Source organism: Bos mutus, chromosome 16 (assembly GCF_027580195.1).
Source record: "Bos mutus isolate GX-2022 chromosome 16, NWIPB_WYAK_1.1, whole genome shotgun sequence".
Lineage (NCBI taxonomy): Eukaryota > Metazoa > Chordata > Mammalia > Artiodactyla > Bovidae > Bos > Bos mutus.
In genome coordinates, this window is record NC_091632.1 from 35476836 (window position 1) to 35491499 (window position 14664).

The window sequence follows — 14664 nt, forward strand, 5'->3', positions numbered from 1 at the left end:
ACTGCTGGGTCTTCCAGATTTGCTCACATAATGAATGCAAAACCTTGATGGCATCATCCTTTAGGGATCTGAATAGTTCTGCTGGAATTTCATCGCATCCACTAGCTTTATTAACAGCATTGCTTCTTAAGGCCCACTTGACTTCGCACTCCAGAATGTAAGTGTGAAATGGGGACTTTCCTAGCAGTCCATTGGTTAAGACTGCTTTCCAGTGCAGGGGGCACAGGTTTGATCCCACATGCCATGCAGTGTCCCCCCCACCCCCCCCAAAAAAAAGGTATGGGATTCCCTGCAGTCCTTCATGGTTCCTTATAAGTCCACAGGGCACTGCTTTCCAGGTGGCAACGTGGGTGTGGGTTGGACAACCAGGGGCTCCTGTGCCTCTGCTGGGATTGGGGCAAGGGTCTGCACTGCTGGGGCTCTGACATCTCCCCATCCCTGCCAGGGACGGGGGTGATGGATGGTACACCTGAGAGCCCATGTGAGTCAGGTTCTCCAGAGAAGCAGAACTGACAGAACATGTGGAGAGTCGTTATTGTAAGGATCCTGCTCACAGGGTCATGGAGGCCGCAAGTCAGGCCTGCAGGTTGGAGATGTGGGAGGAGCTGCTGCCATGGTCCAGGTCCAAAGCTGTCTGCCACAGTATCCCTCTCGCTGGGGGAAGGTGGCCTTTGGGTCTGTTCAGGGTGTCACCATGACAGAGGATGAGACGGTTGGATGGCATCACCAACTCAATAGACATGAATCTGAGCAAACGCCAAGAGATAGTGAGGGACAGGAAAGCCTGGCATGCTGCAGTTCATGGGATCACAAAGAGTCAGACATGGCTGAGTGACTGAACAAAGCCATCACCTGATCACATGAAGCCCACCCGTGGGGGGCAATCTGCTCCACTCTGAGGCCATTGACTTAAATGTTCATCTCATCTGGAAGCGCCCTCATAGAAACATCCAAGATATTTTGACCACAGATCTGGGCACTGTGGTCCACCTAGCTGACACATGAAATGAACCACCACATCCCCACCCCCCACTGCCAAGAGGTGCCTCCTGAATCCACACTCAGTCTCCCGCTAAAGACAACAGCATGGTCACACCTCTGTCCGACATGTGTCTGTCCTGCAACGTGCTGGACATACACTGACCCCTCCCCCAGGAGGGCTGGTTGTCTTCTGGAGCTTGGAGGACGCCACTTCCCTCCTGTCTGCTCAGCACTTCCTCTCTGCTTCTCCCTCAACTTACACACCTATAACCTCTGCCATCTGGGAGCCGTGTTGCATCTGTCCTGTGGCTCTCTGAGCCCACCCCTCTAGCCAGTGTCCTCCCATGGTATGGAGCGTGTGTCTGCAGGCACTGCTCCCCACTGGTCAGGGCACAAGCAGCAGCGGCATGGACATGGTTCCTGCAGTGGGCTCACAGCAGCAGCTGGAGCCTCTGTGCAGAGACAGAGCTCAGTGTTTCTACTAAGATCTGAGATTCATTTATGACCATGTTGTTGCCACCTCTGGCCCCTCGCTGTGTTTTTACAGTTCCTATTGTATATTGTTTACTGCAGCCTTTGAGGCACCCCAAGAACATGGGAATCACGCATGTTATGAAACATACAGTGGAGTGGATATGCACGCCCTCAGCAGCCAGCCTGCCCAGCACTGACGCACTGTCCCAGTCTACTTACTAGGATGATTTCCCTTTATGAACATGCATCCTGAAACATCACACTGTCCATTTTCTTGGTTTTTAATTTGACTCTGTGGACTGTAGACCTCCAGGCTCCTCTGTCCATGGAATTCTCCAGGCAAGAATACTGGAGTGGGTTGCCATTCCCTTCTCCATAGGATCTTCCCAATCCAGGGGTTGAAACCAGGTCTCCTGCATTGTGTGCAGATTCTTTACTCTCTGAGCCACTGGGCAAGCCATTTTAGTTTGATAACAGGCGTCATTTTACAGAGCCCATTTCATATACGTCAGTCTGCCATTTTATAACTTAAAATTTTTTTATTTGTTCGTTTATCTTTGGCTGTGCTGGTCTTTGTTGCTGCACAGGCTTTTCTCTGATGGTGGTGAGCGGGGTCTCCTCTCTAGTGGTGCACAGGCTTCTCACTGCAGTGGCTTCTCCTGTGGCACACAGGCTCTGGGACACTCGGGCTTCACTGTGGCTCCTGGGCTCTAGAGCAAGGCTCAGTAGTTGTAGTGTACAGGCTTAGCTGCTCCACGGCACATGGGATCTTCTTGGATCAGGTATCAAACCCATGTCTCCTGCATTGGCAGGCAGATTCTTTACCATTTAGCCGCTAGGGAAGCCCCTGTGATTTTGTACTGATTTTTTGATTTGATTTGATTTTGGAAGATGCATTTGTGTGGCCGAGGGTGGCTCAAGCTGGGTTTTGACTGAGGGTCCTCCCAGACAGCCATGCCCCAGGTCACCTGTCCTCTTGGACCTGGGTGGCTGCAGACATCCTCCGGTGGCCGTGAGCCCACATGTGAGGCCTGTCAGGCGCTGACCTAGGAGCAGTGTGACTGCTGCGTCCCGGGGAAGCACACATGCCCTCGACCATTGATTCTGGCCGTGGTTGAGCTCCCCCAGAAGGACAGGCGACTTCGGTTACTCTGATCCTTGACAGTATTTGGCGTTGCAGGAGACTCATCTTCTGTTTCCGTTTCTGTTTTCCCTCATTGACTTGTGGGCATGCCTCCTGTATCCTGAATCATTAGCCCATGTGGCACAGCTGATAATGAGACGGGGGTTTGTCTGGCCTCGTGTTGCCTTAGGGTGAACGTGTGTCCTTTCCTCCTTTTGTTTTCAGGGTTTTTCTCCACCTCCGATTAAGATCGTCAGGTTTCCTTCTAAGACTTGTCATTTTGCCCCTTAGTTTCAGTCCTTGTCTTTTTAGATGAGTGTATTTGTGTGGTGGCACCAGGTCTTGGTTGTGGCATGTGGGATCTAGTCCCCTGACCAGGAATCGAACTTGAGCCCTTGCATTGGGAGCACAGAGTCTTAGCCACTGGACCACCAGGGAAGTCCCTCAGTCCCTACATACTGAGGGGATGATTTGTGTGTGGAGTGAGGCAGGCGTCTGGTCTGCTCGAGTCACTGTCACAATACACCGTATGCAGCAGAGACTACAGGACCTCACTTCTCAGGGTCTGGGGGTGGACGGCTGAGCTCCGGGTGCCGGCAGGGTCGGGGTCTGATGAGCACCCTCTTCATGGCTTACAGACACTGCCCCGGCTGGGTCCCCATGCAGTGGAGACAGAGGTCAGGTGTCTCCTCCTCTTCTTATGAGTGTACTGACCCCATCAGGGGGCCCCACGCATGACCGCTGAACTCAGTGACCTCCCCAGGGGCCCCGCCTCCGAATACAGCCATACATGGGGCAGTGGAGAGGGGCTGAGGGGGGTGGTCAGAGCTTCCACAACAGCGGGGATCCCGGCTTCTCTCACTGTGGACAACAAGACATCGCCCATGTTCCCTCGGCCCTGCTCAACACATAGGAGTCCCGAAGGGCTCTGTTCTGTCCCCTAGCCTAGCTTTCTGGTCTGCTGGGGGCTGCTAGACATCTTTGAGTTCCTTATTTCGGGTGGCTTTACTGAAATGTGAAGGGCGTCCTGTGGGTGCATTTTCAGGCTTTCGTGCTGTGTGTGTGTTGAACACTGGAAGGGCCAGAGCCTTGTGCCACCGCGTCCCTGCCTGACAACCCGGCTCCCTCTGTGTCTCGGGGTCTGTCACTCGGTGCCTCACCCCGCCGCGTGCAGGGACGGCTGGGGGTTGTGAACGCCACACACAGGGCAGTCAGCCCTGTGGATGTCGGCAGGGACCTGCTGGGGGCCAGACTTCCCCCAGATCTGGCTGGGAGGGCTATGCCCTGTGATCAGGCAGGGACCCTGGGGCATCAGCAGGAACCCCTGGAGCCCAGGGCAAGATAGGCGGGGGAGCCCCGTTCTGTTTGTGCGTTGGCGTCTTGGCTTCCCCCTTCACCCCTCAGTTGATGGGAGGGGAGCCGGTTTTGCAGTCACTGTGACCAGGTTTCACAGGTTCCAGCCAGAGCTGGTCATTTGCTTGTTTTAAAAACACTCCGTTACAGTTTCCACTTCTGTATGTTCCTGGCAGCTCCCTGACTCTCATGAAAGTCGCCTTCACTACAGACCTCTGTAAAAGCACAAAGCTTCCCGTTGTAGCCCAAGTATTTTGTTTTCACATACTTTCAAAGCGTTGGGAAGGAGCAAAGTTGGAAATGTTTTTGAGGAGGAATGAAACCGCCCGTCCTGGTCATACGTGTACCTCAGCGTGTTTCATGAGCCGCTGCTTCCACACAAGTCTGGTGCAGGTTGGGAATGTGATGTTTTTGGTGACTTTCAACTCAGCATAAGTGTGCGGTTGGTTTTGCTTTGTTTCTGCCCCTAGGTTTGTTCTTAAAGGGGAGCTGGGGGAGGGGGGCGGTGCTGGCTGGACGCCTGCCTTGGGCTGACCGTGGACTTCCCAGCGGCCAGGGTCCCTCCCTGGACAATTGAATGTAAAGGTCTGGAGAACCCTTGGCTCCCATGGAGCCAGTCCCCATGTGGAACGGGACCTGGTTTTCACGCCCGGAGGGAAGGGAGTGGACAGGAAGCCCATGGGGGCACACAGGCCCCAGTGGCCTCACAGCCTGAGCCCCTGCAGACGGCCGTCCTTGTGGGTCGTCCGGGGCACCATCTCCCCACCCGGCGGTGTGGAACAGCTGCGAGGGTGCTGGCGTCTCAGCTCCTCGGCCACCGCCCCGGGCCGCCTGGACTGGCGGCCTGTCCCCACCACCCACCGTGTGGTAGAGCTGGGCTCGCAGCCCCAAGGCCATTTCTTTACGCTCTTCTCATGTTCTCTCCAGAATCCATCTACCGCCGTGGAGCCAGAAGATGGCGGAAGCTGTACCGCGCCAACGGCCACCTCTTCCAGGCCAAGCGCTTTAACAGGGTGAGTCCCCCCCAGGGGGAGATGCTGGGCTCTGCTCCACACTCAGCCCTGGATGGCCACAAGCCCTTCATGAGCTCCCTGAGCCGGCAAGGCGCCAGCTCAGGTCTTTTCTGACAAATGTGACCTGTGTGTCCCTGTCACATGACCCCCTTCCAGGTACCGTGTCCCATCACATGACCCCAGTCCTGGCACTGGGACTCCATAGACATTCAGAAGGGACCCTGGATTTGTCCTGTAACCAGGATGCATGTGTTACCACACAGTGTCCCCTGCTGGTCTCAAGGGTGTCCTGTGAAGCCCAAGGCCTGATAACGGCCCTCCAGCCCCTGGCCCCACTGCCCAGCTCACTCCAAAGGCTTTATAGCTACACGTATGGTATTTCTCCTCACGCTGCCCTGTGTCCTGTAGAGACCACGGGGCTCACGTGGTCATTGTCCTGTTGCCACGTGGAAAGGGAGGTGCCTGCAGAGGCCCTGTGGCTGAAGACCGCCTGCCTCAGGGCTCCCCACACAGAGCGCCCCAGGCTAGGCGCTTAGCAGGTTGGTCTGGTGTTTGAAGTCCAAAACGAGGACTGCTCTTAGGGCCCAGCTGCTCTCAGGGAGAGTCCCTCCTGCCTCTGTGTAGCTTCTAGGGTCACTGGCATCCTCGGAGGCCCTGGGCTGGGAGCACAGCCCTCCTGCCTCTGCCACCTCCTGTCTCTGCACCCCACCCCCACCCCCGACTCCTCACCTCTGGGATGCCCATCATGACAAGGACCCAATCTGACCTCATTTATGGGTGGACATGAATTTGAGGGACACCACTGAGTCCCATACAGCAGCCGAGCACCTGCTGACCTAGGGCCCCGCGTGTGCTGGCACCCTGACCTGGAGGCTGGCCCCTGCACCTGGCACGAGTAGGCACACACAGCGTGGCGGGTGCCGTTCACTGTGATGAACGACTGGAGGGAAGTCAGCCAAGGGGCCCCGGGGCTGTGTCAGGAGTGAGCGAGGAATGAAGCGTGTCTGTCGGGAAGGAGGGGGCCCTGGTTCCTCCAACAATGACAAGAGGACACGAGGTCCTTGGGGTGTCGGATAACGTGGGAAGGCTGGGCATCACTGAGCGTGGACAGAGGGCGGGGGCTGCAGGGATGACGGGCCACCCGATGGGTGTGGACGTGAGACTGCGGTGAAGCACCCAGACAGACAAGATGAAACCTGGAGAAATCGAAACTTCCAGCCCCGATGACACGAGGTACCACTGCCTGCCCTCCCATGTTAAGAAACAGATGACTGACCAGCCTGTGGTCAGACAGCTTCTCTCCTGTGCCTTTGGGCACCAGTTAGGTTCTGGCCATAGATGGTCTCAGGCAGATGGGCCAGGCCGCCCTGAAGGACCTCAGGGAACCACTCACGCCCTTCTTGACAAAGTGGCTCACTGGCCCACGATGAAGCCCACCCACTTGGCAAGACTGCTCAGAGGGGCCTGGCCTCTCCTGCCTACAGGTTCTAGGAGGAAAACTCATTTCTCTATTCGTCAGGTGCAGAGCCTGGCACTCCTCCTGCCACACCCCCTCCCCAAAATTGTGGGCAAGGCTTTTCCTCTCCAAGGAAGAGCAGGAATTTGGGGTGAGGGTGGCCACTCTAGTCCTCTCCCATCTGCTCTCCCCCAAGCACCGACAAGCTTCTAACAAACACCAGGAGGCCAAGGGGGGAGCCAACCCTGATACCCCCAGCCTTTCGGGAGCTGGCTCGTCACAGGTGGGGAAGTGGGCGTGTCGCTGTTCATCCCCAGGCTGGTTTCCCACCTGGGGTCCCCAGACTCCACATCTGGAGGCCATACCATCCACCTGTGTTCGCTGGGCAGTCACTCCACATGTCTCAGGAGCTGCACACCTGGCTCTGTGGGGTCAACAGGGCTCACAAGGACGAGCCAACGAAGGAGGTCACGTCTCTCCATCTTTGCTGGTGACCTAAGGACGAAAGCAAGGGCTGTCAGCTTCCCAGGGCGGAGCTCCCTTCACTGGACACAAGTGATCTCGAGCAGAGAGAGAGGCTCAGCCAGGGACTTGCAGAGAGAAGAGGGGGGTGCAGCATCCACCCCAGAACAGGGAGCACGAGGGGCCAATGGGGACCCCCAGTCTCTGGGACAGAACTGGCGATCAGAACCTGGCCTGGGACCCAGGGCGTGAGTGTCTCCTGTAAGGGTGGAGGGTCATCCAGTCCATCCCAGGGAGATACTGGTTGAGTGTGAGTCAGCAGGGAGGGGCTGTCCAGGGCTGGGTTCACAGCAGAGTGAGTCGGGGCAGATCATCAGGGAAGGTGTTCACTGGCGTGGCCTGGTTCAGAACTGAGATCCCACAAGCCTGGCAGTGCCACACACACACAGAAAAATAGAATCAAAACCTAGAAGCGCTGCAGGTCTCAAGAGAAACCTGGCAGAGGGGAACGGGGGGAGTGGTCTTCAGATTCAGCCATAATCGCTTGCCAGGCATCTGCAGCCCGCAAACGTTGAACACGAAACACACACAGGGAAGATGTTTGTAGCGGAACCTGGAATAAGAGATCAAGACAGTAAATGTGTTTAGTACCAAAGAGTTCTGGCCTTTTGCTAAATGCCCAAGTCAGAAGTTGGGCAAGGGTGTGAGTGGTCAGTTAGAACAAGAGTGGTCACTGCACATGAATGCAGGCACCCTGACCTTGTTGGTGACCAGAGAAACGCAGGACATTCAGACCTGCCAGTGCCCCGGGCTGCTGTTTATGCAGTGACAGTCCTCGTACTTCTGGGGGTGCAGACCCAGACCCCTGCTTTCTGGAAAGCAGTTGGGGAAAAGCTCAGTGGCTCTAAGGTGCCCTGTCCTGCTGTCCCTGCAGTGAGTCCATCCTAGAGGAGTGGCCACATCACTGTCACCCTCCCTGTGCTGAGAAACCCTGCCTTTAACCCCCCAGTGCAGGGGTTTGAGCCTCGGCACTGTAGATGCCTTCTTCCCATCCTGGGACAACTGGAGGGGCGTCTGCTAATGGCACATGGGCCGCCTGTGCTGCAGGACTGGCTGGGTAGACGGTTCAGGAACTGCAGCTTTTATTATGAGGAGAGAGTCCTGCGGGGAGGGACAGTATGGAGTGAGAGGCGGGCGGGGAGACCCGGGTAAAGACACCAGCAGGGCTGGCTGTGCTGGTCGAGGATTTCTCCTGGGCTTTTCGAACTGAGGAAACCTCCCCTGCAAAGGGCCAGAGAGTAAATGTTTCAGGCTTTGTGGGCCATGCAGTCTCTGTTGCAACTGCACAACTCTGCAGTCAATGTGACCACGTAAGAGCAGCCCCAGAGGTTGATGACTGAAAACATGAGCAGGGGGCCAGCCGAGCAGCACGTGAGACAGACTGAAAAATACTTTCACCCATTAGTCTGTTAATTCACATGATTTTCTGAGAGATGAAGCTTCATTTTTGTTATTATTTTTATGATTTAATTAGTCAATTACTTTTTTATGTTTTATACTTATTTTTATTTATTATTACTACTCCTTTTTGGCTATTCCACACAGCTTACGGGATCTTGGTTCCCTGACCAGGGATTGAACCTGCGTCCGCTGCACTGCAAGATAGATTCTTAGACTGCCAGGGAAGTCCCAAAGACGTGACTTTTTTTAATGGTTCCATGAATGCTGACGGGCTGGAAACAGGGGTGAGAGCAGTCTCGGGCTTGACACTCCCTCCTTGAATCCTGGATTTGCTCATGAGCAGTCACCCTTCTGGGTGGAGGCGCCAGTGCCAGTATTAAACTGGACTGGCCAGAGTCAGAGCTCTCAGGAGGGGTGACCCTGTGGCTGGCCTCGCATCTGGCCTTCGCAGCCATCACTGTCTCTTGGGCCATGCCCAGAGGGAGCCCCATCACCTGTGGTTGCCTCCTTGGGTCGGGACAACTCCAGCAGCGTGGGGGACTTGGGTACATGCTTCTTTTCCTGAAGTTGTGAGCAGTGGTGTGTGTGCATGTGTGTGTGTGCATGCATGGACTTGTCTTCAGCAGAGCTTTACTGGGCTCCCACTGTGTGCTGGGCACCATCCCAGGTGCTGGCCATGTGGCTGTGACTGAGATGTGTGTGCTCTGTGTTGGGGAGAGGCTCCTTCCTGGGGGGAAATGAGCTCCTTGTGCCCACTGGCTGCCAGTAGCTGGTCCTGCACCCTTGGCCCACTCTTGGGGAAGATTCACTCTGGTCAGCGCCGGTACAGTGCATCCTTTCTGTTCTCCAGGAGTAATTTGAAACTTTCTTGAAGGAAAGAAATTTGTTAAATGTAACAAAAGAGGCTAAAACATGTAAATGGGATATGGCTGCAACAGAAGTAAGCGGGAGCCTGCCAATGTACGGACACCGTGTAACCAAGGAGACGACTTGGGCTCCAAGTGGTAGGCAGGTGACCCCACTGCTGGACACACTCATCTTTGCGTTTTATGACTTCCAAAAGTTACAAAATTCTCACCAAACGAGCCAATCATGATCATGAATCTCAAGCCTTTATAACCAAGAGGAACAAAGATTGACCATTTAAAGTCTTTTTAAAATGCTGAGAAAAATACAAGGGTGGAGTAGTACTAGAAGGGACACTCGCAGGCAAGTCTGGGTCAGTCTCTTGTGGGGTCACTGCTCCTTTCTCCTGGGTCCTGGAGTGCACAAGGTTTTGTTTGTGCCCTCCAAGAGTCTGTTTCCCCAGTCCTATGTAAGTTCTGACGGCGCTGTGGCGGGGTTAATGGCGACCTCCTCCAAGAGGGCTTATACCACACCCAGGTCTGCTGCACCCAGAGTCCCTGCCCCTGCCGCAGGCCACTGCTGACCTGTACTCTGCAGGAGACACTCAGACACTCAAAGGCACTGTGGTGGTAAAGACTCTTGAGAGTCCCTTGGACAGCAAGGAGATCCAACCAGTCAATCCTAAAGGAAATCCTTTAGGATTTCCTGAATATTCATTGGAAGGACTGATGCTGATACTCCAATACCTTGGCCACCTGATGCAAAGAACTGACTCATTGGAAAAGATCCTGATGCTGGGCAAGATTGAAGGCAGGAGAAGAAGGGGATGACAGAGGATGAGATAGTTGGATGGCATCACTGATTCAATGGACATGAATTTGAGCAAGCTCCAGGAGTTGGTGATGGACAGGGAAGCCTGGGATGCTACAGCCCATGGGGTCGCAAAGAATTGGACACAACTGAACAACTGAACTGAACTGAATCGCATGGAGCCCTAGAGTGGTTCAGAATCCAGATGCATTCAGTTGCTAGGCATGGTCGCCTCTGTGTTCGTCATGCAGGGGTCATGTGGGTTTGGACAAGGGTCATGCAGTGGTCAGGCTCCCCCATGACCTTCTCACCTGGGTCACTTCACTCAGGCGGGGCCCCTCGGCTGTTCTGAGCACAGCCAGGCTGGATTTGCAACCCCGCTGCAGGTCCTGCAGGCAAGGAGGCCCTGCCCACGGAGAGGTCTCGTTATCTGCCCACAAGGTCCTATGGGAGCATAGCCCCAGCCCCTCGGGGCCTTGGTTCCCCCAACCTTGGGACGGACCTGAGTCAGGGCTACTAGGCCTGGGTGGGGCCTGGTACCAGGTATGAAGAGGCCTCTTTCTGGCCTGGCTGCATGTCCCCTCAGTGTGGAGGGACCATGGGGGCACAGGCCCGGCTGCGTGTTGTTACAGGGCAGCGTGTCCCCTTGGTGTGGGGGAACCACGGGGCCACCGGGCCTGGCTGACGGTGCCTATTCTTGTCCACGCAGAGAGCATACTGCGGCCAGTGCAGCGAGAGGATATGGGGCCTCGCGAGGCAGGGCTACAGGTGCATCCACTGCAAACTGCTGGTTCATAAGCGCTGCTACGTGCTCGTCCCACTGACCTGCAGCAGGCATATGGTGAGTAGACACCTTGGCCGGCTGGGGTGCAGTCCACACTGCTGCCCCTGGGGACCCTCGGCCTCCCTCTGCCCAGCTGGGATGCTAACCCCATCCCTGCTACCCACAAGACGAGAAGAGGGGGTGACATAGGGGCTGCAGAGTGACGGCCTGGGTCAGCAGTTGGGTCGGGGCCTGTTCTCAAGCCCCAGGAGTCCCCCAGCATTACTGGGGCCCCAGGGTCCACCAGTAGGGAGCTGCCTCAATTGTGATGTCAGCCATGGAACCTGGAGCCAGGGCCTGACTGCGGCCGCCGTGTGATGAGGGCAGGGCTGACAGGACTAAGTGTTACTATGTGAAAAGACACATTTTATAAGCGCCTGCTAGAAGAGTGGAGCCTGAGGGCTAAGCGGCCACCTCCGCCTGTGGAAACGCAGGTAATTTCAGTACTCATCTTGCCATGTTCAGGGCGATGCTGTAACAGGTGAATGACGTGTGTTGTGACGTCACAGTGTATGTGACAGGTGAGTCCCGGTCATGCAGTGTCTCCAGAAGCCCCGTGTGGTACTGCCTGGTCACTCGGCCTGTGTCTCTGCAGGATTCCGTCATGCCTTCCCAGGAGCCTGCAGTGGACGACAAGAGCGACGACGTGGACCTTCCCTCCGAGGAGAGCGATGGAAGTAGGGCTGCTGCTCCCACCCCCAGAACCCTTTCTAGATCCTCCTGTCTCCCACAGAGCCTGTGAGCATGGCCGCTCGCTGCAGGGCTGGGGCGGCCTCTCCAGAGCAGGAGTGGGCAGGCTGGCCTGCCCTGGGCGCCCACATTTCTGTGCTGCTGCCCATGGGAGTCGGGGTTGGGGCTGGGGTTCCCTCTGTTCCAACCTCGGGAGTTCTATGAGGCTCTAATGCAGTGGCCACCACAGATACTCGTCTCTGGAAAGGTCTGCCATGCCCAGTATTGCATAGTTCTTGGGTTTCAGTAGGTTTGTTTTTTTTGGTTGTACAGAATTTTTTTTTTTTTTTTAATGCTAAGAAGCATTCAGAGAGCAATTTTGATTCCATTTTGACCGATGGCCCTGCTCTGAGCTTCTGCAGTTCTGTGCATAGTCACAAGGGTGTACGAGAGCCTAGGCCTCACTCGATAAACACTTGTTCCTTCCCCAGGGGTGATGTGAGGCCACAGAGCACAAAGCAGTACAGCACCTTATGTAAAGGAGACTCCCACGCACCTGTCCCACCTGTCCACCCACATCCACACACATCCACTCACTCTCCACCCACCCCCACCATCCACACACATCCACCCACCATCCACCCCCACCATCCACACACGTCCACTCACTCTCCACCCACCCCCACCATCCACACACATCCACCCACCATCCGCCCCCACCATCCGCACGCGTCTACTCACTGTCCACCCACCCACCATCCACATACTCCACCTGCCATCCACCCCCACACGTCCAACCACCACCCACCCCCACCACCCACACACGTCCACCCACCCACCATCCGTACACGTCCACCTACCATCCACCCCCACACGTCCACCTACCTACCATCCACACACATCCACCATCCACACACATCCACCCACCACCCACCCCCACCATCCCCACACACACTTCCACTCACTCTCCACCCACCCCCACCATCCACACACATCCACCCACCCACCATCCACACACATCCACCCACCCACCATCCACCCCCACCATCCACACACGTCCACCCACCATCCACTCACTCTCCACCCACCCCCACCATCCACACACCATCCACCCACGATCCATCCACCTGCCCACCTGTCTACCCACCCATCTGCACACACTGAGAACAGAGACTGGAAGGCTCGACATCAAACCCTTCTGCCCGCTTACTTCTAGAAGAACCATGAGGGAAAGTTGTCACAAATGCAGATTCCCAGGCCTCAGCCCCAGAAGCTGAGAGTCGGCAGGTGGGGGTGGGCTCTGGAAACTGTTCTCCCGAGTCTCTAGTTGAGGCAGAAGCAGCTGCTCCAGGCCTGCCCCCTGAGCAGCAGGGGGCCTGGCCTGGCCCGGCACTGCGTGTCCACAGAGGGCCAGAGGCCATGGGGTCCCTGGGTCCTGGGCCACATCCCTGATGATGCCGGTGACCCCCCCCCCACCTTTTTCCTTCCTCTTCACCAGTTGCTTATATTTCTTCAACCCGGAAACATGACAACATTAAAGATGATGCTGAGGTGAGTAGAAAGTGGCTCATCGGTGTCTGTCTCTGTTATAGAGGTCCGTCAGCTCATTTCTGGGGCCACTGTGGGAACTTAAAGGTGAACTACAAGTGTCCGGGGAGACGCGGCCTGGTGGGCATCAGGGATTGCATACACCAAGGCGTCAGGGTCACAGGTCTGCAAAGTCTTAAGAGACATTTAGCACAGAGGCAATTGCCGGACAGGAGGTGGGACTGACCCTCTAATTCCAGGACTGGTTCCCCTGGCAACCAGCCATACCCTCAGGTGACCTAGAGACTTCCCTCGAGGCGGTTCGTTAACATGACAAAGGGACATTTTGCTGGCTCTCTGCACCCGGAACCCCCTGGGGTTAGGAGCTCCGCGCCAGGAATGGGGCCCTTGAACAAGTAGGGACTTTATATTACCAACCACAACAGCACAGTTTGACTCTGGGTGATAAATGAGGCTCTGAGAAGTTTGGTCCCGTGCGAGGGCGGTTCCAGCTGGAGCTTCCATCCACTGAACCTCCTCGCAGCACCTGGGGAGGCCACACCTTTCCCAAGGTCCTTGTCCCCTCTGGACTTGAGCTCTTTCTCCTGGTCGTCTGTGTCTGGAATGAGTCAGGAGCACTCAGTTACCTTTCCTCCAGTACAGAACCCTCTTCAGAGAGTCCTCAGGAGGGGCGCACGTGGCCTTTCCCTGCCATCGACGGTCGCTTCTAGTGACGCTTGCTGTGGCGGGTCTCCCGAGGCATTAGCAGGTTATGCTTTGTGCCCCCTGGGGAGGGCCAGGTGAGCTGATCCCAGCACCAATGGCCCTGGGGTGTGTGAGCCCATGGTCACTTCCTCAGCAGTCAGGGCAGGCTGGCCCTGAGCATCCCTCCTGGCTCACAGAGGGGCCACCTGTGACTGGTGATGGCTCCTGGATCTCTGCTCCTTCCATCAGAAGCTCTAGGGGCCTGCTCCTGGGTGGGGAGGGCATGGGGGATGATGAGTCCCTTCCCGCTTCCTCGCATCTTGTCCACCCCCATCAGGACCTCAAGCCAGTCATCGACGGGATGGACGGGATCAAGATATCTCAGGGGCTCGGGCTGCAGGACTTCGACCTGATCAGGGTCATCGGGCGCGGGAGCTACGCCAAGGTCCTGCTGGTGCGGCTGAAGAAGAACGACCAGGTCTACGCCATGAAGGTGGTAAAGAAGGAGCTGGTCCATGACGACGAGGTGAGACTGCATCTGTTCCCACTTGTTCAGTTGCCAAGTTGTGTCCAGCTCTGCGACACACGGCCTGCAGCACGCCAGGCCTCCCTGTCTGCTCCTCTGCGTGCAAGTACGCGCACAGAACAGAATGTGTGCTTTTACCGCTTTCCAGTGTGCAGTTTAGTGACTTTTAGCGCATTCACGGTATTGGGTAACCATCGCTACCGCCCAGCCCGCGACGTTTCCTCCCCGTGAGCAGTCTTTCCCCGGTCTCTTCCAGCCCCACAGCCGCCCGGCCACTTCTGTCTCTGTGCATTTGCCTGTTCTGGACGCTACATGTAAATGGAACCATGTGCTGTGGGACCTTCTGTGTCTGGCTTCTCTGACGGAGCATCTCATTCTCATGGTCCACCCAAGTGTATCGAGGCGCGGCACACCTCCGTCTCTTCTAGGCCTCAG

The 14664-nt window shown here is 56.2% G+C and overlaps 1 protein-coding gene across 2 annotated transcripts in view; it reads left to right on the forward strand.

Moving 5' to 3' along the window:
* Positions 1–14664, forward strand: part of PRKCZ (protein kinase C zeta) — a 100012-nt gene that overhangs the window by 68295 nt on the left and 17053 nt on the right. For both annotated transcript variants that reach the window (XM_070385072.1, XM_070385073.1), the window contains 5 exons: positions 4859–4944; positions 10689–10820; positions 11398–11479; positions 12970–13022; positions 14041–14229. In XM_070385072.1, the coding sequence (XP_070241173.1) occupies positions 4859–4944; positions 10689–10820; positions 11398–11479; positions 12970–13022; positions 14041–14229 (542 nt within the window). The remainder of the gene's footprint in view (positions 1–4858; positions 4945–10688; positions 10821–11397; positions 11480–12969; positions 13023–14040; positions 14230–14664) is intronic.